Here is a 17,607-nt window from a genome sequence, read left to right on the forward strand (position 1 = left end):
ATTCTCTTTTTTTGAATTATTTTGCACTATATCGTATCTGGTGTACGGGTGTTGTGTCCGATCAGGGTCTCAGTCTCTTTGGGTCTCTTGGGAACAGACTGGCTCTTCTGATGTTCTTGAGATCCAGGAAAAACATCAACACTCTCTCCAGGCCAATTCCTCCGCCCGCGTGTGGAGCACAGCCGTACGTGAACGCCTCGATATAGTCCGACAGACCAGGTGTAGTGGTGTCCACGTCGTGGGCCTTGATTCTCTCGGCAAGCAGGACTGGGTCGTGGATCCGCTGCGCGCCCGACAAGATCTCCTCGCCGCGCATAAAGAAGTCGTACGAGTTCGAGTAGTTGCTGTCCTCAGGGTCTGGCATGGTATAGAAAGGTCTCACGGCAAGCGGGAACTTGTCGAGGATGTAGAAGTCTGTGTCGTATTTTTCTCTCACCAGCTTGCCGAGTAGCTTTTCGTTTTCGGTGCTGAGGTCGTCGTAGTCGCCGAGCTCTCTGCCGGCGTCTCTCAGCATCTGGATGCCTTCTTTGTAGTGCAATTTCACCATCTTGCCGTCCTTAGGCAGCTTGAACTCCTCGACCGGGAACTGTCTTCTCACCGTGGCGATCTCCTTGGCGTATCTGGTCTTGAGCTCGCTGAAAATAAACACAAACAGCTCCGACAGCAAGTCGACGGCCTCGTGGTAGTCCTCCTCGATCGTCATTTCCAGGTCCAGGCCCACAAACTCGGTCATGTGACGGTGCGTGTTGGAGTTTTCTGCTCTGAAGACGGGAGCAATCTCAAATACCCGCTCAAAATCCGCAGCAATCAGCTGCTGCTTGTAGAACTGTGGTGACTGCGCCAAGAACGCGCTGCCTTTGAAGTAGTCGACCTTGAAAACGTTGGCTCCACCCTCTGAGGCAGCAGCAATCAGCTTTGGAGTGTGCGTCTCGACAAAATTCCTCTTGAGCAAAAACTCCTTGAACAGCTGGCAGATGCCAGATTGCAACCGAAAAATGGCCTGGTTTGTGACCGTTCTCAGGTCGATCACACGGGAGTCCAGCCTGGTGTCAAGGTTGACCACAGGAAGCCCCGAGGCCTCGGCTTCGGCGTCGGAACGCGAGGCGTCCTCGATCAGCAGCGGCAGCTGTGCTGGCGTTTCCGAGATGGTGTAGATCTTACAGATCGAGATCTCTACATCCTGGATCGTGGCGCTTTTCACCAGCTCGTCCACCTTCTTAACCACACCGTGGACAAGAACAATCGACTCGAGACTGAGCGAGGCCGCCCATTTCACCATCTGCTTCGACACAGAGTCGCCATTGGCCTTGATCAGACCCTGGATCAGCTCGTCCTGCTGTCTGAACAGGAAAAAACTCATGGTGGCGCCCTGCTGTCTGGAATTGTGCACTCTAGCTCTGAAAACCACCTCCTTGCCGTCGTCCTGAGGGGTAAGAGTTTTGAACTGAATTCGAGGGATGCCCGTCTTGCGGTTCGACTGCATCAAAGGCAGCTTGCCGTAATTGTCCTTTGCAGTATCGCTGGCGGCGTCGGCGGCAGCCTTGGCGGCCTGTTCCTGCGCAATCCGAGCAGCGGTCTCTGCCTTTTTTCTCTCCTTCTCGCGCTCCTTCTCAAGCTTCTTGAGCGCCTTCTTTGACAGAGGCTGGCCGTCGGGACCAAGAACAGTTTCCTGACCAGCTTTTGCGGCTGGCTGCGCCTCCAAATTCAATTTCTCGACTTTGTCTTCAAGACTCATTGGAAAAATAATTTCTAAAAGATTTCAAAATTTTCCGTAAATGAGTAACTTTTTCGACTCTATACACTTTATTACTAGCCAAATAAATATGCTCCCTACTTACAACTCGGTATTCTCCAAGAAGAAATAGTTGCCACTCAGTTTTTGCTCCTTGTCCATCTGGGAGTCCAGCTTGTTGATTCTCGGTCTGAACGAGTTAGGATCTCTTCTGAAAGTGACGTTAAGGTTCTTGAGGAACCGGTTGCAACCAGTCAGCAGCGACTCGGCCTTTCTTGCCGTGGCAGACTTCGACGGCACACCCTCGAACACCATCACCTTGTCGGCCATGTATGTGGCCATGATGAAGTCGTGCTCGACGATAAAAGCGGTTTTCTTCGAGTGGATGATGAATCTTCTGATCACCTTGGAGCAAATAATACGCTGCTCCGAGTCCAGGTAAGCGGACGGCTCGTCAATAAGGTAAATGTCGGCGTCCATGCCGAGCGCAAGGACAATGGCGACTCTTTGCAGCTCACCTCCCGACAGGTGCTGCACCTCCTGATCGATGATGTCTTCGATTTTGAGCGGCTTCACCACGTCGGTATTGAACTGCGGGTGCAGGAACGAGGCCCTGATCTTCTTCAAGAACAGCTGTCTCACGGTTCCGGTGAACTTCGGGGCGATCTTCTGCGGTTTCATCGAAACATTAAGCTTTGGTGCCTTGCTGCCATCGTCCGGCGAGATCGCTCCTGCAAGAAGCTTACACAGCGTCGTTTTTCCGGTACCGTTCTCACCCATCATCACGATGATCTCGCTGTCAGAGAACTCGCCGGCCTCCACGGTCAGTTTGAAATCTCCCTGCGTCTTGGTCATTTCTGGGTACTCCATCGAGTGCGACTGGTCCACAATCATTTTATCGGACGCGTCAGCAAGCCTGAATTGAAGCGACTCGGTTCTGAACCTCATGTTTTCCGTTGGGATGTGGCCGTCAAGGAAAATGTTGATACCTTCCCTCACAGACGCCGGAAGGGTCACCACACCGTAAACGGAAGGAACGCCGTAGAGAATGCAAACGAAATCGGACAGATAATCCAGCACAGACAGATCGTGCTCCACGACAATCACGTAGATAGTTGGCTGAAGAAGCGATCTGATTATGAAGGCAGCGTTCAGACGCTGTTTGACGTCCAAATAGGACGAAGGCTCGTCAAACATGTACACTTGGGCGTCCTGGACACAGGTCATTCCAATAGCAAATCTCTGGAGCTCTCCACCTGAAAGCTTCGAGACCTCTCGTTTCAGGATTCCCTTCAGTTCCAGCGTGTCGACCACTTGTTTGGCAGCGTCCTGTCTTTCGAGTTTGGCCTTGATTAGTTCACCGACTTTGTTAAGCGGTCCTTTAATGGCACGAGGAATGTTATCCACGTACTGGGGCTTGATAATGGCCTTGATGTTGTCTTCCAAAACTTTTGTCAGGTAGTTCTGCAGCTCTGATCCTCTGAAATGTTTTAGAATGTCCTCCCAGTCGGGCGGATCGTCGTATCTTCCAAGATTGGGCTTTTCCTTTCCGGCAAGGATCTTCAGCGCGGTGGACTTTCCAATACCGTTGGTGCCCACCAGACCAAGCACCTGTCCGGGTCTTGGTGTAGGCAATCTATGCAATTTGAAAGAGTTGGCCGAATATCTGTGGGTGACCTCTTTTTCGAGGTTGGTTGGTAAATTAATGATGTTGATGGCTCCAAAGGGACACTTTTTCACGCAGATACCGCATCCGATACAGAGATTCTCCGAAATAAAGGCAATCTTCGAGGTTGGCGCCACCTCGATACACAGCTTTCCCGTCTTCACCACGGGACAGCTCTTTCTGCACTCTTGTCTGCATTTTTTGGGCTTGCACTTGTCGTCCGCGACGATGGCGATACGGGTATTTTTCTGACTCATGCTAATTAGGGACTATGCAACACTCCGGCACTACTGAATGCAAATTCGCCGAAAACAGCTGTGAAGGGAGGAACAAGTACCGGTTGGAGAGTGTTTGGATAATATTAAAAAAAAAATTTTCAATTAGACACTTTTCGCGCGTGGGAACATTTTTACGCACGTCATTAGTGAGCTAGCAGGCTTTCGCGGTCCCATATTTACGTTTCTGCTGGTTGCTTACAATGACGCAAATATGATTGGCCAGAGCGATTTCAGTGCTGAGGCCAACAAAGACGGACCGGCACACTGGGTCGAGAGGATTGTGGGTTGTGATTGGTTGTCCAGCGGCCAACTCGTGGCAGAGAGCAGTAAGTCCAAGTCAGAGCATCTTAATATTAAAATCTAGGTAAAATAAATATATGCAAATTAAATACAGAAATCAAATATGCCACCACCTATATGAAGGTAGACTTAAGTAGCCTCATAAATTACAGTCTCCCGTTTTTATGTAGTTTAGGGCGTGTGGCGTAGTTGGTAGCGCGTTCGCTTAGCATGCGAAAGGTCTTGGGTTCGACTCCCAACTCGTCCACTTTTTTATTTTTTTGCTTCCCAAAGCCCGCTTTTTAAAGATCAACATCAACATCCACACCGTTCGCCGCTCACGTAGGCACCAGCCCGATCTGGCACACTCTCAACAGCGTGTCGCGCCCGGCCGCCTTCTTCCCAATTCGTGTCGCGATAAGCGTCCGCGCTAGACTTCCCGATTCGGCAATTGCCGACTTATCAACGGGATGCGACTACCGCTAGCACCCTTATAAATACCTCTCACTGCGTCCCTTATCCGCAATGACTGTTGACAACAAAGAAACCTCCTACGTGTTCCAAAAACAAATCAACGACAAGGGCCTGCTCTGTGTCGGTGCCAAGGGCGACGGCATGTACCTCGTGCTGGAAAACCCGCACACCAAGGAGCAGAAGGTGCTGTTCGACGCCATCTCAGGAGCAGCCGTCAACTCGCTTCCTCATCAGGACCCAGAAATCACTGAGGCCATGGGCCAATTTGCCAAGGAGTCCGTTTACACTTTTGGTGCCTACTACGCCAACTACGCTGCCGAAGACCTTGGAAAGTTCCTTTGCGACAAGTCGGGCGGCGATTTCGCGTCTGCTCTGTGGACCAGCTCGGGCAGCGAGGCCAACGAGAACGCCATGAAGATCATCAAGCAGTACCACAACGAGCTCAAGGACTACAAGAGATGCAAGTTCATTAGCAGAAAACAGTCCTACCACGGCTTCACCACCGGAACGCTGGCCATCGGCGACGGGTCCAGAAAATACCAGTTTGCTGACATTCTGATCGACGAGTCCAAGACCCCAAAGGTGTCTCCGGTGTACCCTTACAGAAACCAGAAGCCAGGCCAGACCGAGGAGGAATACACCAAGGAGCTGCTGGACGAGCTGGAGCAGACTTTCATCGACAACGACCCTAGCACGATCGCTGGTATGATCATCGAGACCGTCGGCGGCTCCACCTTCGGCACCTCCGTGCCAACCAAGGGCTACCTGGACGGCTGCAGAGAGATCTGCCACAAATATGGTGCCCTATTCATGCTGGATGAGGTCATGTGTGGTCTGGGCAGATGCGGCTACCCATTCACCTACAAGTCGCCAGAATTCGGTCTGTCTTCCGGCGGACCAGATCTCTGCTCGGTCGGCAAGACCATCGGCTCGGGTTTCGTCACCCTTGCTGGCCTGCTGATCTCGCCAGGCGTGAAAAAAGTCTTTGCCGAGGGCTCTGGAAGCATTCTCGGCGCCCAGACCTACCACTCGCACGACTTCAACTGCAGAGTCGGCTTGGCCGTCCAGAAAAAGATCTACAGAGACAACCTGATCGAGAACGTCAGAGTCAACGGCGCATACCTCAAGGAACAGCTCAAGCTCAAGCTCAAGGACGCCAAGTACGCCGGCGACGTGCGCGGAGCAGGAAACTTCCTCTCTGTCGAGGCCGTCAAGGACAAGGCCACCAAGGAGCCGTTCGATCCAAAGGAGAAGGTCGGCACCCAGCTCGGCAACTTCTGTTTCGAAAGAGGCATGACCATCATGGGTGTCACAGGCACCATCGAGAGCAAGCTCGTCAACAACTCCGAGCTCGTCTGTGTCGGTGATCACGTGACCATCGCCCCAGCGTTCACGTTCACCAAGGAGCACTGCGACTTCATTGCCAACACCATTGCCGGCGCGTTTGCCGACCTGGAGAAGAAGTATGCTGCCTGAACAAAGCTCTGTGCAAGGTTAATTGAAGGTTTCTAGTAATAAAATAATTAATGGAGCTACGCCTGCTGCTCAGCAGTTACCAGGCGGTTGCGGTAGTTTTGGACCCGCTGTTCAAAAGATGTGCCATTCCAGCGGTCACCGTCTTCCAGTCGAGGCGGTCCGTACTGCTCGATCGCCAACCCGCTGGCTACCGTTGCGGAAATGCACGCCTCCTCCAAGTCGCCGCTCAGAGCTAGCTGCGTAGCAAAAGCCCCCACAAACGTGTTACCGCAGCCTGTCGGGTCCACAACCTTGTAGTCGCTTCGGGAAGGGTCATCGTGGTATGCGGGAAACCACTTAACTTGGCCATTGGCGCACAGAAGCGAGCCCAAAGCGCCACAACGCACCAGCAGCACGCGGGCCTTGTGCATGCGTGCTACCCTTTCGCAATTTTCTTTATCGGTTGGCTCAGGCTCGCCAAAAAATGCAGCAGCTTCTGCAGCGTTGGGGGAAAACACGTCGACGTGTTCAAGGGCGGCATTCAGGGCGTCCAGATGTTCTGGCCGACACCGGTCAGGAATGGCCTCGTAGACAATTAGCGGCTTGTCTGGACGCGCAGAGATGATGGACTCCAGCATGTCACGCAGAGAGCCAGGCGAACAAAGCAAATGAAACGAGCGCGACCGGATCAAGTGCTCGTGCTGCTTCAAATCGGCCACCTCGATCCTGCGTTTGGGCGTCATATATTTGAACTCACGCCATTCGTTGAGCCCATACTTGTTCCATCCGCGCGTGCATAGCCGCATATTGTCGTAGCGGAAGACTGCGCCCAGATTCCAGCTCTGCAGCTCGCGCAATATTTCGTCAGGACAGTCGCTGCCGATATCTATAATGCCACCACAGAGCCTGCTCTGCTGGCTTCCGAGAACCATCCTCGATCCCACCATGGCAAAGACGCCGCCTCCACCAAGAACGTTATAAAGGGACGTTCCGTTGGCGAAATGGATCTCGTCGAGGATAAACATGCCCAGGGAGCAGAAAACGGACATGAATAAAAATATTTATTTTATTTTTATTTGACTCAAATCATCTTGATTTATTATTATATACTCAAAAAATAGCCTCATCAAGCCTGGCTGCAGGGTTGTTCTCAATAAAGTCCAGATCAACCTTGTGTCCCAACAGCTCTCTAATGTTGCTGACGGCATATTTGATCATCGTAGGTCTCTCCAGTGACAAGCCCCAGCCCAGGACTCTCATATCCTTTGGCAGACCCATGGCCTCGAGCATCTCCGGTCTGAACATCCCGGAGTTGCCAATCTCGACCCATTTGCCCAGGCCGTTGTGCCAGGCGTAGATCTCGAGCGAAGGCTCGGTGTACGGGTTGTATGTAGGCTTGAATCTGAGGTCATGAACACCCATCTTGTCGAAGAACTGCTGCATGAACCCGATCAGGTCTCCAAGCGTCAAATTGTAGTCGGCAAAGACTCCTTCGACCTGGTGGAACTCGGCCAGGTGGGTCGCGTCGACCGCCTCGTTGCGGAACACCCTGTCGATCGAGAATAGTCGGGTCGGCTTTGGATCGGCCGCCAGCTTCTTGAGCATCTGCGACGAGATCGCCGTGGTATGTGTTCTCAGAACAGTCCGCAGCGACTCCTCACCCTTCCACGGGTATCTGTACCCGATCGACCCGTACGCGCCATCCTGGTGCACCGTCTTGACGTTTTCCCAGTACTCCTTGTCCTGTGGCTCTTTTGCGGTAGCCGGGTCTTTCAGATAGAATGTATCCTGCAGATCTCTGGCAGGATGCTGTTGCGGCACAAACAGCGTATCAAAGTTCCAGAAACCGCTTTCAACGTATTGGTTAGAAGGCATCTCCGAGAAACCCATGCTGAAGAAGATCTGTCGGAACTCCTCTCTGACCTTGTTGAGCGGATGCAACGCTCCAGCAGACGGCATAACGCCCTGCGAATCGAAATTGTACGGCTTGAACTCCGCCTTGCTCCACGAGCCGCTCACAACCATGTCGCTGGTGATGTCGGTTTCCAGCTGCTTGATTTCCAGAGCAAACTCGGCGCCCTTCGAAACGCTGTACGTGAACACCTTGGACTGCGTGATCAGCTTTCTCTTTTTCAGCTCCGCCAGGTCCTTCTTGTTGGCCAGAGTGCCGGTCTTCTCGATCTCCTTGAGCTGCTCCGCGGTCGCGTCCTGCACCTGGCTGCCCGCAGCGACCTTGGCGACCAGCTTGTCGCCCTCCTTGGCAATCCAGCCGTTCTTGAACGCCCTGCCCTGGGCCACCTTCCCGTTGCTGCCCATCACGCTGTCAACGTCCGAGATCTTGAGTCCGTCGAGCGCATCCGTCACCTTCTGGAGCAGCCGGTACTCGTGTGAGCCGTGCGCAACGATGTCCTTGGCCTCCGCCGTCAACGTCCACTTGTCGCTTTCGTGGGTCTTGTATTCCACCATGTTTCTGGCCGCGAGCGACATCAGTGCCGCCTGCATGGCCGCCGTGTCGACGTCTGCAAACTCCGCCGCCGTGTTGGCGATCTGCTGCTTCTCGCCCAGCGTGTGCAAAATCCTGAGCTGGAGCGACGACATAATTAATCGATTTTTTATTTATTTTCGACAAATTTTTCTTGATTCACATCCACCCACCCATGTCCACCGATAGAGCCCGTTTTTTTTGCCAATGGACAGACTGCGACGCCGTGTTTAGCGCGCCGGCAGAGATGTGTGTGCACGTGGCGATACACGCCGCTCACGGGCAGCGGTGCCGCTGGAACCTGTGCGGCCGGCAGTGCGACTCGCCCTCTGCGCTGCTGAGCCACCTGGTGCTCCACTGCAAGACGCCGTTTGCGTGTCTCCGCTGCAGCAGCGAGTTTGCCGCCGTCGACGAGCTGTACGAGCACGAGAGACACCACAAGCAGCCTGTCGCGGCCGATCCGCTCAGAGCAGACCTTGTGTCGTACCGAAGCGCATCGCCGCCCCGTTCGCGCGGGCAGTGTCCCAAAATAGAGCGCAAGATTGCACAGCTGCACCAGCAGCTTGTGCGCACGTACACGGCGAGGCCGCAGATCGACACGACGGCGCTGCCGGCAGCAGCGCTCGAACAGTGCGCAGCGCAGCTGGAACAGTACCACGCCAAGCTCGAACGGCTGCACCAGTCGCTCAGCGCCGAACTGGCGGCCGCAGAGAGCCAGAAAAGACACTACTGGCTGAAAACACAGCGGCTGGTCGACGCACTACACCAGTTTGAGAAAACAGAGCTCAACATATGAGATTCTATTCGTTTCTAAATTTGACCGTCTTGAGCGGGCTGTACAGCTGGTTGTACAGCTCGTCCGGCGCGTCGCGGCCGATCAGGCGTCTTGTGTCGACAAACGTCTCGTCGAGCTCGCGCAGGTTGCGCACGCCCAGCAGCCGCATGTCCATCTCGAGCTCGTCCTTGAGCAGCTGGATGGCCTTGCGGACACCGTTTTCGCCGTACGCCGAATTGGCGTACAGGAACGGCCGGCCCAGACCCACGCCCACACGAACGTTCTGGCCGCCCAGGGCCAGCGCTTTGAGGATGTCTGTGCCGCGACGCACGCCGCCGTCGATGAAGATCTCGAAGTCCGGCCGCAGCTTGTTGCGCCGCCTCAGCTCGGGCACCACCTCGGCAAGCAGCTCCACGGGCGGTGGCGCCGTGTCCAGCTGCCGCCCGCCGTGGTTCGACAGCACCACCCCGTCGAAGCCGTCGTCCACGGCCCGCACCACGTCCTCGAGCCGTTGCACGCCCTTGATCAGCACCGGCAGTTTGGTGCTCTGCTTGATTTTGATCACGTCGTCCCACGTGAGCCGCGTGTCGATGAACGAGGACAGCGCCCGCGAGGCGCCCTGGCTCCGCACGACTTCGTTGCTCTTCTGCACGTCCGACTCGCCCTCGAATTTCACCCGTGCGTCCTTTTCTCTGTTGCCGAGGCTCGGAGCGTCCACGGTGACGAAAATGGCCTTGATGCCGAGTCTTTCGGCCTTCTTCACCATCTCAAACGCCACGTTGCGGTCCTCGTTCACGTACAGCTGAAACCACTGCGTGGCGCCAGGGACGCGCGCCGCAGCGATCTCCTCGAGCGAGTTCGACGCCAGGGTCGAAATCATCTGGATCACGCCCTCCTTGCCCGCGCCGCGCGCAATGGAGCACTCACCGTCCGGGTGGCCGAGCTTCGCGAGCGCCGTCGCGCTCACGTAAAAAGGCACGCTCGTCGGCGTGCCCAGCAGCGTCGTGCTGGTGTCCACCTTGCTCACGTCCACCAGGACGCGGGGCCGGAAATAAATGCGCTGGTACGCATAGTGGTTTTCTCTCATGCTCACCTCGTCGTCTGCGCCGGACGAGTAGTACGCCCACGCACCTTTGGGGAGGATTTTTTTCGCAATGTACTCGAAATCGTGCAGATTCATCACCTCATTGACGTTTGGCATGTTGGCCACGTTTTCGAGCCGCTCTTCCTCAAACTCGTCCTCGGCCACTTCCAGCGTCGGCGCAGGCCCGTCCAGCTGCCCGAGATGCTTGTCTTTCGGGAGATTTTTCTCGATAGTGCCCTTGGGATGGAGCTGCTCGAACAGCTCGGTGGCATCGTGGCCCGAGTACCGAATGATAGGAGACTGGCCGCCTGGATGCTGGGGCAGGAACTCTGTCATGTCGTAGACCTGGCCACGGATGGCCACCCAGCAGTCGTCGGGCCGGTTGTGCTTGACGAACTCGTCAACGGGCACGATGCGCTTTGGCAGGGCAGGCGACTCGCTGGAGAGCTGCTGTCTGCACACGAGGGCAGCTCCTAGACCGGCCACAAATGCGGCGCCGAGAGATCTGCGTGGGAATTGCTTAGCAGACGACGCCAGCGTACGGGACAGCCGTGGCAGCGGCTTTTTGCCTGTGGTAAATGCTCTATAGGAGGTTCTCCACATACGTATCGATGCTAAAAAAAAACCCGAGCCTGATATATTTCTGAGTCGAGGTGGGGTCACCCCCGCGTGGGATGATCTCCCGCAGCCAATGGCGGGATTTCGCCTGGTCAGCAAAAACGCTGGATAAAAAAACAACAACAATGGACGAGACCGGAGTCGAACCGATGACCTTCTGCTTGCAAGGCAGACGCGCTACCAACTACGCCACACGCCCAAGATCTTCTGTTTTGGCGTACCCTGCCGCCATGATGACGCACTATCACAGCTGCCACGATCTGGAGAAAATAGCCCCCAAAATGGCTTCCGCACATACTCTGTGGTGTGCAGGGCGCCTTTAGTATATTCTGCGCCATCTCGTTTTATCTAATTCGCGCACCGCCTCAAAAACCCCTAGCCCTGCTTTTTCTCTAAAAAAAACCCTATTTTGTAAACAAATATTTATCCCCTATGAACTCTGTCAGGGCGGCCAGGCGGCCCTCCACCCGCTCCTACGCAGACGACGACGACCTATCGCTGCTGGCAGACGAGTCGTTCCACCAGTACGGCTCGATCAACGAGGAACACTACGTGCAGGGCCGAAGGGCGTCGATGAAGTCGTCCATGTCGCAACTCAACCCTCTCAACCTCATTCCCACCAAGACGACCGACACAGGCATCATCCTGGAGGTCGAGACGTCTACGTTGCAGGAGCTTGGCCTGTTGGCGGTGAGTGCGGTCCCGCTGGTGATCACGTTCTTGCTCCAGTTCTCGCTCACAGTTGCGTCTGTTTTCAGCGTGGGCAACCTCGGCTCGCAAGAATTGGCTGCCGTGTCGCTGTCGAACCTGCTCTGCAACGTCTCTGCATACGCTATAATCCAGGGAATCGCGTCGTCGCTGTCGACACTGTGTCCGCAGGCGTACGGCAGAAAAGACTACAGGGCCGTGGGCATGCATAGCCTGCGGTGTCTGGTGCTGCTGCTGCTGCTGTACGTGCCGATGTACGGGTTTCTGCATTGGGGATCACGCCCGCTGCTGCTGAAAATCATCCAGGACGAGCGGCTGAGCGACCTCGCGTCGTCGTACCTGAAACGGCTGCTGTACGGCGTGCCTGGCTACATTGTCTTCGAGGTGTTGAAACAGTATCTCCAAGCGCAGGGTATTTTCCATGCGTCGACGCTTGTGCTTGTGCTGTGCGCGCCGCTCAACATCTTTCTAAACTACCAGCTGGTTTGGAATGAGACGTACGGTATCGGGTTTCTGGGGGCCCCCACCGCCGTCGTGATCACCAACTGGTGCATGGCATCGATGCTCTTCTGCTACGCGGCGTTTGTCAACGGCTACCAGTGCTGGTGCGGCTTTTCGCGCGACGTGTTCCGCAACTGGAGCCGTACTTTGCAACTCGCAGGCCCCGGCGTGATCATGATCGAGGCCGAGTGGCTCGCGTTCGAGATCATCACCTTTGCATCTTCCAAGTTCGGCACTGCCGCTCTAGCGTCGCAGTCCATCATGACCACCACTGGCTCGACCATCTACCAGATCCCGCTTGCGATATCCGTGGCCGCGTCGACCAGAGTGGCCTGGTTCATCGGGTCGGCTTCCAAGGACGCCGCCGTTAAGTCTGCGCACGCGGCCACGTGGATGTCTGTGCTCTTTGGCGCGGTCAACGCCATCGTGCTCGTGCGCTACCGCAAACTAGTGGTTTCGTGCTTTTCGAGCGACCCCGAGGTCGTCGAGCTTGCCAGCAAGGTCCTAATCATCGGGGCCGCCTACCAGGTGAATGACGCCATTGCCTGTGTCAGCGGCGGCGTCCTGCGTGGCCAGGGCCGCCAGTACATTAGTGGCTGGCTCAACCTCGTGAGCTACTATGTTTTTGCTCTGCCGATCGCGTTTGCTTGCGGGTTCCACCTGCATCTGGGACTCATTGGCCTCTGGATCGGCATGATGTGTGCGCTATGCTTTGTGTCGCTTGCAGAGTGCTACTACGTGCTCACCACCGACTGGGACACTCTCATCAAGAGGTCCATCGAGGAGGGCATGAAAGAGCAGTCCAGCTTCCAGGAGGCGCTGCTCGATCAGGCTAGTTTCCAGGAGATCATGATCCCCGGCAGCGCGAGCCTGCGGCCTGTGCGGAGCCACGCCCTACTTCCTATCCCAGTCTGACCACCAACATTGTCCTTACACATACCCACGGAATAACTATAACAAACTATCCTATGGCCAGCTGCGGCGAAAAACCACGTATCTGCCGGTTTCTCATGGACTCGGGACGATGAATCGCCTATAGCTTGCGGAGGACTTTCGCTGGTATCCCACCCACCACCGTGTTATCTGGAACGTCCTGCGTAACTACCGCGCCCGCAGCCACCACAGAATTCTCGCCAACAGTGACACCCGACAGTATCGTTGCGTTTGCGCCGACCCATGCATTTTTCTTGATATGAATAGGACCCACCAGCAACGAGGATCTTATTGCAGGTTCCACCGGGTGGCCTTCCGACAACAGATTGACCTTGGGTGCGATCAGCACGCCGTCTTCGATGGTGATGCCGCCCAAGTCCAGAAACACGCAGTCAAAGTTGATGAATACATTTTTGCCTATCTTGAGGTTCTTGCCGTAGTTGATGTGCAGCGGCGTGAAAATATTAACTGTGCCATCTATCTCGCTTTCTGTGATCTTGGCAAGTAGATCTTGTATCTCTGCAGGATCGGCCGACTGATTCATCTGCAAAACCAGCTTTTTGGTCTCGTAGGAGGCCTGCAGTAGCTTGTAAGCCTCGGGCTCATTGCCGGGGATCGATCTATCTTTCAGTAGTTTTTGGAAAATACTCTGAGATTCGGATGTCATAAAATAATCACAACTATTTTCCGCACTGCTAAAACGGCTGGGACCCGACTAAATATTGTTCTGATTCAAAAAAAGAATCATAGCTCATCTACTTTCGTTCTTGTTGAGGTACGGACTACGAAGCTCGCGTTCCCGACCCCACTGGACCCTGTTTTTGTAGCCAATAGTGTGTTGCGTCCAGCGCTCCTTTTTTAGTGTTCCCTGGTGGTCTGACGACCAATCTCCGAAAAAGCCTCATCAAATTTGGCCCATGCCCCTACAGAATCGGACCGGCCAATAACCTGGCTCCTTTCACCGCCAAAAGGCCCCGATTGTCAGGTCTACGGGGCTGCAGGGAGATGGGTAGGTTATTTTTCAGCCATGAATTTTTTTAGCTATAATTTATTCTCTCCATTTAATGATTGAGGAGTCTCCTGTCGCGGCCCCGCATGTTGGCCAGCAGATGCACCCACGCATGAAGCTGCCGTCGCTGTCGTCACTGACAGACGACTTCTCGCTCCCTCCACTTAACACAGACATCTCAGAGGCCGAGTCTGCCGACGCTAAAATCACCCTCCCATCTCTGTCCACTCTCACCCAGTCCATTCCTGATGTGCTTAAGCCTCTTCCTGCCACGCCGAACACGTCTTTTGTTGACTCGCTGCCTTCTTTGAAGCGTTCTGCCGACGAGCAATATGGACAGGACCATAAGAGAATGCTACTAGGACTGAAGAAGGAGGACGGTTTGCCGCTCAGAAACGCCTTGCGGCCGGCTGAGAGCGTCGGAATGCCCAAGACAAGCCGCCACAGAGGTCGCACGCACCCGTCGTACAGACTGGACGATGTTCAGTGTGGACCGCAACCCCAACTGGCGGAGAGTATTCCTGTTTTTGCGCCTTCTTCCGACCAAGTGCACGATCCTATGTCTTACATCGAGTCTCTACGCGACCAAGGCGTCCAATACGGTGCCATAAAGGTAGTTTTGCCCGAAAAAAAACCCTCCATCGAAATCAGAGCCAAACTGGCCGTTAAGAAGCAAACCAAGAATCACAACACCATATCGAACCCCGGAACCCGACTCGTGCGAAAACGTGACCAGCTCCTTCAGCTTGGATTCCAGCCGCTGTTCGACAAGTCCACGCGCCACAAACAAGGACTCACGGTTCCAGACGAACACGCTCTTCCGTCCTACGACTTTTATCAGTGGAGTGACGCACCTGTGGACGACGATGACGCAAAAATCCAGGACATGGTCGATCTTCGCCAGTTCGACCAGCTGTGCGAGGACGACAGTCTGGGAACAGAGCAGGGCTTCTGGAACTCGGATTTCGACGCCTTTTATGCTACCCATACGCCGGATCTCGACGTGCACCCGACGGGGTGGAACCTCCGATTTTTGAGCGTCTGCGAGGGCTCCTTGCTGCAGTATCTGAACGAAGAAACGAATTTGATCAATCCGAAGCTGCGGGTGGCGTCAAAGTACAGCTTTGAGAACTGGAGTCTCGAGGACCATTTTCTGCAGAAAATCAACTACCACCATTCGGGAGCACCTAGGTTGTGGTATTTTGTGCCCGTGAGCCAACGAGAAAAATTCGAGAAACTGCTACGGGAGAAAAGAGTCAACCGCGCGCAACTCAAGCACGAGCCGTTCAGACACTTTGTTGACGAGGGTGACTGTTTTGACGACACTTTCCTTATATCCCCGGCAGAGCTCAAGAGTCAGCAAATAGACGTTTTTGCCACGGTACAGTGTCCGGGCGAGCTGGTCATCAAATACCCACAGGTCTACTCGCTCTGTGTGTCGCTGGGCACGAGTGTTTGCGAGAGTGTGAATTTTGCCAGCCGATGCTGGTTGCAGAGCGCGGTGGCCAGCGTGGACTGGATGCGAAAACAGCTCATCATTCCTGCATTTTCCACCTTCAAATTACTTGTGAACGTGGCTACCAATTGCGACGACCGCGACACGCTAAGGGCGCTGGACCCGGTGCTGGAAGTCTTGATCGACAAGGAGATGGAGCAGCGAGAAAATATCCGGGGCTACCATTTCAAAGAGTCCTCCACGGGTACCGCTGTGGTGACAGAGGCCGATCTCGTCGAGGCGTTTCCTTCGTACGTGGTGGTGTATGACCGCAAGAAGCCGTCGGAGTCGCTATCGATGTCGGTGGCCAGGTTTCTGGACAAGTACAACCCGGAGAAGCACGATCTCAAGGTGGAATTCTGTGTGCAGGTTTCGGACGACGCTCTGCGCACGGCCCAGAAGCTACTCAAGACCAAACTCGTGACGGGCGCAGAGTGGCTGCACAAGTACCACGAGGTGATCGAAGGCTACGACAAGCCGTCCACGAAGCTCCTCAAGCCGCTGCTCCAGGAAGGAGAATCGATTTTCCACAGTCCCGATAAGCTGTCTTTGCAAGACACAGAGGCTTACGAGACGTACCGGCTGCTCAGAGAGTATTACCAGCAGACGGAGGAATGGGCCGCTCGGGCGACCAAGTTTCTGCAATTCAAGATATCGACCAGAATGCGTCAGCGAAAAGTGGACTACCACTCGGACAGAAAAAACTGGAACGAGCTGGAGGACCTGGAAAAGCTGATCAAGGAGATCCCGCAGCTGCCGATCTCGACGCCGGAAATGGACCAGCTGCTGGAGTACTCGACCGAGATCATCAAGTACAACGAGATGGTGGAGCAGGTGCTGGCCCGCCCGGACGAGAAAGAGCTCGAGAACCTGCACATTCTGGGCAGCTCGTTCGGAGTGAAGCTGAACTCGTTTATGCTTCTGGACCGCATTCTCAAGCGCAACGGATGGCTGAAGAAACTGGACGAGCTGGACCACTACTCCAGCGACACAGACGCGGTCGGGGCGCTGTTGGCGGAGGGCTACGAGCTGGCCGCCGTGGGCGACAAGGAGCTGTTTGAAAAACTGCACACGGTTTACGAGCAGGCGGTGCGGGCCAACGAGGAGCTGGCGGCAAACAGCGACGACGTGCACAAGTTGCAGATGCTGTACGACAAATACGAACAGCTGCCCCTCAACACGGCCGTTCGACAGAGCACGGTGGCGGCTCTTGACGAGTACGCGGCTCTGTACGCACAGCTGGAGCAGATCGCACACACGGTACAGCTGCGGTTCGGCGAGCTCGCGCAACCGGACGAGCTGCTGCGCATGATCGACTCGAACCTGCGCTACTTCGACGCCAGCTTCCAGCCCTCGCGGCCGCTGCTCCAGGAAATTACGCACAAGGTCGCGCGGTACCCTGCGCTGACGGCCGAGCACCAGACGCTGCAGTTCTACGAGCACCAGGTGGACGTGTGGTACGAGCAGCTGGTGCTGTATTTCGGGCTTACCAAGGTGAAAAAACTACGCAGCTACTTTGAGGAGTGGCAGCGGTTCGACGAGCAGGTATTTGCCGAGCCGCCCGACGGCTCCAGCTACTGCGTGTGCCGCATGCGTCACGAGAACGGCATCATGATCGAGTGCGAGGCGTGCGAGCAGTGGTTCCATTTCGGGTGTCTCGGGCTGCGCGACGAGGACGAGGCAGAAATCAGCGGCTTCCTGTGTCCGATCTGCGACGTGGACATGCGGTTCAAGTCGACGCGCTACCATCTGGACCAGGTGGAAAGAAAGCCGACGCTGGCGCAGCTGGTGGAGTTTGTCTACTGGTCCAACTCGCAGCTGACCGTGCTCCCGCCGGAGTACCGCAATATCCTGTGGATTCTGCGCAACTGCTACACATTCAAGCTGAGTATCTCGGACCTTCTGGAGAACGACCTGGCGGGGATCCGCCACGCGCTGCGCCGCATGGAGGGCTGTCGCGTCAACTTCGAGGAGGACCGCCGCGTGCTGCGCGCCAAAGTGGCCGAGCTGCTGCGCGCCGATCGACGCGTCGATGCAGCTGCGCCCGAGTCCCGGTGAAAAATTAAAAATTGTAGCAAATCCGATTAAGCACAGCACATCCATCCACCCCATGTACGC

The 17,607-nt window shown here is 55.3% G+C and overlaps 8 protein-coding genes and 2 non-coding genes across 10 annotated transcripts; 5 read left to right on the forward strand and 5 right to left on the reverse strand.

The window, feature by feature from the left end:
- Nucleotides 1-3: 3 nt before the first annotated feature.
- Nucleotides 4-1,735, reverse strand: OGAPODRAFT_103693 (uncharacterized protein; the record flags this gene model as incomplete). Its single annotated transcript, XM_018353197.1, has 1 exon — nt 4-1,735. The coding sequence occupies one exon, from the start codon at nt 1,733-1,735 to the stop codon at nt 62-64; it is 1,674 nt and encodes a 557-aa protein (XP_018208967.1). The 3' UTR covers nt 4-61.
- Nucleotides 1,736-4,150: 2,415 nt separating this feature from the next.
- On the forward strand, nt 4,151-4,223 carry OGAPODRAFT_t69. The gene has a single exon. It is a non-coding gene; the product is annotated as a tRNA-Ala (tRNA).
- Nucleotides 4,224-4,570: 347 nt separating this feature from the next.
- OGAPODRAFT_83869 (uncharacterized protein) lies at nt 4,571-5,905 on the forward strand (the record flags this gene model as incomplete). The annotated part of the gene is made up of 1 exon (XM_018356741.1): nt 4,571-5,905. One exon carries the CDS (start codon nt 4,571-4,573, stop codon nt 5,903-5,905), a length of 1,335 nt encoding a protein of 444 aa, XP_018208968.1.
- Nucleotides 5,906-5,961: 56 nt separating this feature from the next.
- On the reverse strand, nt 5,962-6,933 carry OGAPODRAFT_96090 (uncharacterized protein; the record flags this gene model as incomplete). Its single annotated transcript, XM_018357876.1, has 1 exon — nt 5,962-6,933. One exon carries the CDS (start codon nt 6,931-6,933, stop codon nt 5,962-5,964), a length of 972 nt encoding a protein of 323 aa, XP_018208969.1.
- A 37-nt stretch (nt 6,934-6,970) lies between these two features.
- Nucleotides 6,971-8,484, reverse strand: OGAPODRAFT_17557 (uncharacterized protein; the record flags this gene model as incomplete). Its single annotated transcript, XM_018355197.1, has 1 exon — nt 6,971-8,484. A coding segment is annotated over one exon (1,490 nt), but the record flags the coding sequence as incomplete, so codon positions are not given.
- A 52-nt stretch (nt 8,485-8,536) lies between these two features.
- On the reverse strand, nt 8,537-10,851 carry OGAPODRAFT_17558 (uncharacterized protein). Its single transcript, XM_018355198.1, has one exon. The coding sequence runs from the start codon at nt 10,826-10,828 to the stop codon at nt 9,167-9,169; it is 1,662 nt and encodes a 553-aa protein (XP_018208971.1). The 5' UTR covers nt 10,829-10,851; the 3' UTR covers nt 8,537-9,166.
- On the forward strand, nt 8,542-9,103 carry OGAPODRAFT_96092 (uncharacterized protein; the record flags this gene model as incomplete). Its single annotated transcript, XM_018357877.1, has 2 exons — nt 8,542-9,047; nt 9,085-9,103. The coding sequence occupies 2 exons, from the start codon at nt 8,542-8,544 to the stop codon at nt 9,101-9,103; spliced, it is 525 nt and encodes a 174-aa protein (XP_018208972.1).
- A 118-nt stretch (nt 10,852-10,969) lies between the features above and the next one.
- OGAPODRAFT_t70 lies at nt 10,970-11,042 on the reverse strand. The gene has a single exon. It is a non-coding gene; the product is annotated as a tRNA-Ala (tRNA).
- A 357-nt stretch (nt 11,043-11,399) lies between these two features.
- OGAPODRAFT_96096 (uncharacterized protein) lies at nt 11,400-17,586 on the forward strand. The gene has a single exon (XM_018357878.1). The coding sequence runs from the start codon at nt 14,050-14,052 to the stop codon at nt 17,545-17,547; it is 3,498 nt and encodes a 1,165-aa protein (XP_018208973.1). The 5' UTR covers nt 11,400-14,049; the 3' UTR covers nt 17,548-17,586.
- OGAPODRAFT_52270 (uncharacterized protein) lies at nt 11,429-12,967 on the forward strand (the record flags this gene model as incomplete). Its single annotated transcript, XM_018355730.1, has 1 exon — nt 11,429-12,967. One exon carries the CDS (start codon nt 11,429-11,431, stop codon nt 12,965-12,967), a length of 1,539 nt encoding a protein of 512 aa, XP_018208974.1.
- Nucleotides 17,587-17,607: the final 21 nt, after the last annotated feature.

This window comes from Ogataea polymorpha (assembly GCF_001664045.1).
Source record: "Ogataea polymorpha strain NCYC 495 leu1.1 chromosome Unknown OGAPOscaffold_7, whole genome shotgun sequence".
Classification (NCBI taxonomy): domain Eukaryota; kingdom Fungi; phylum Ascomycota; class Pichiomycetes; order Pichiales; family Pichiaceae; genus Ogataea; species Ogataea polymorpha.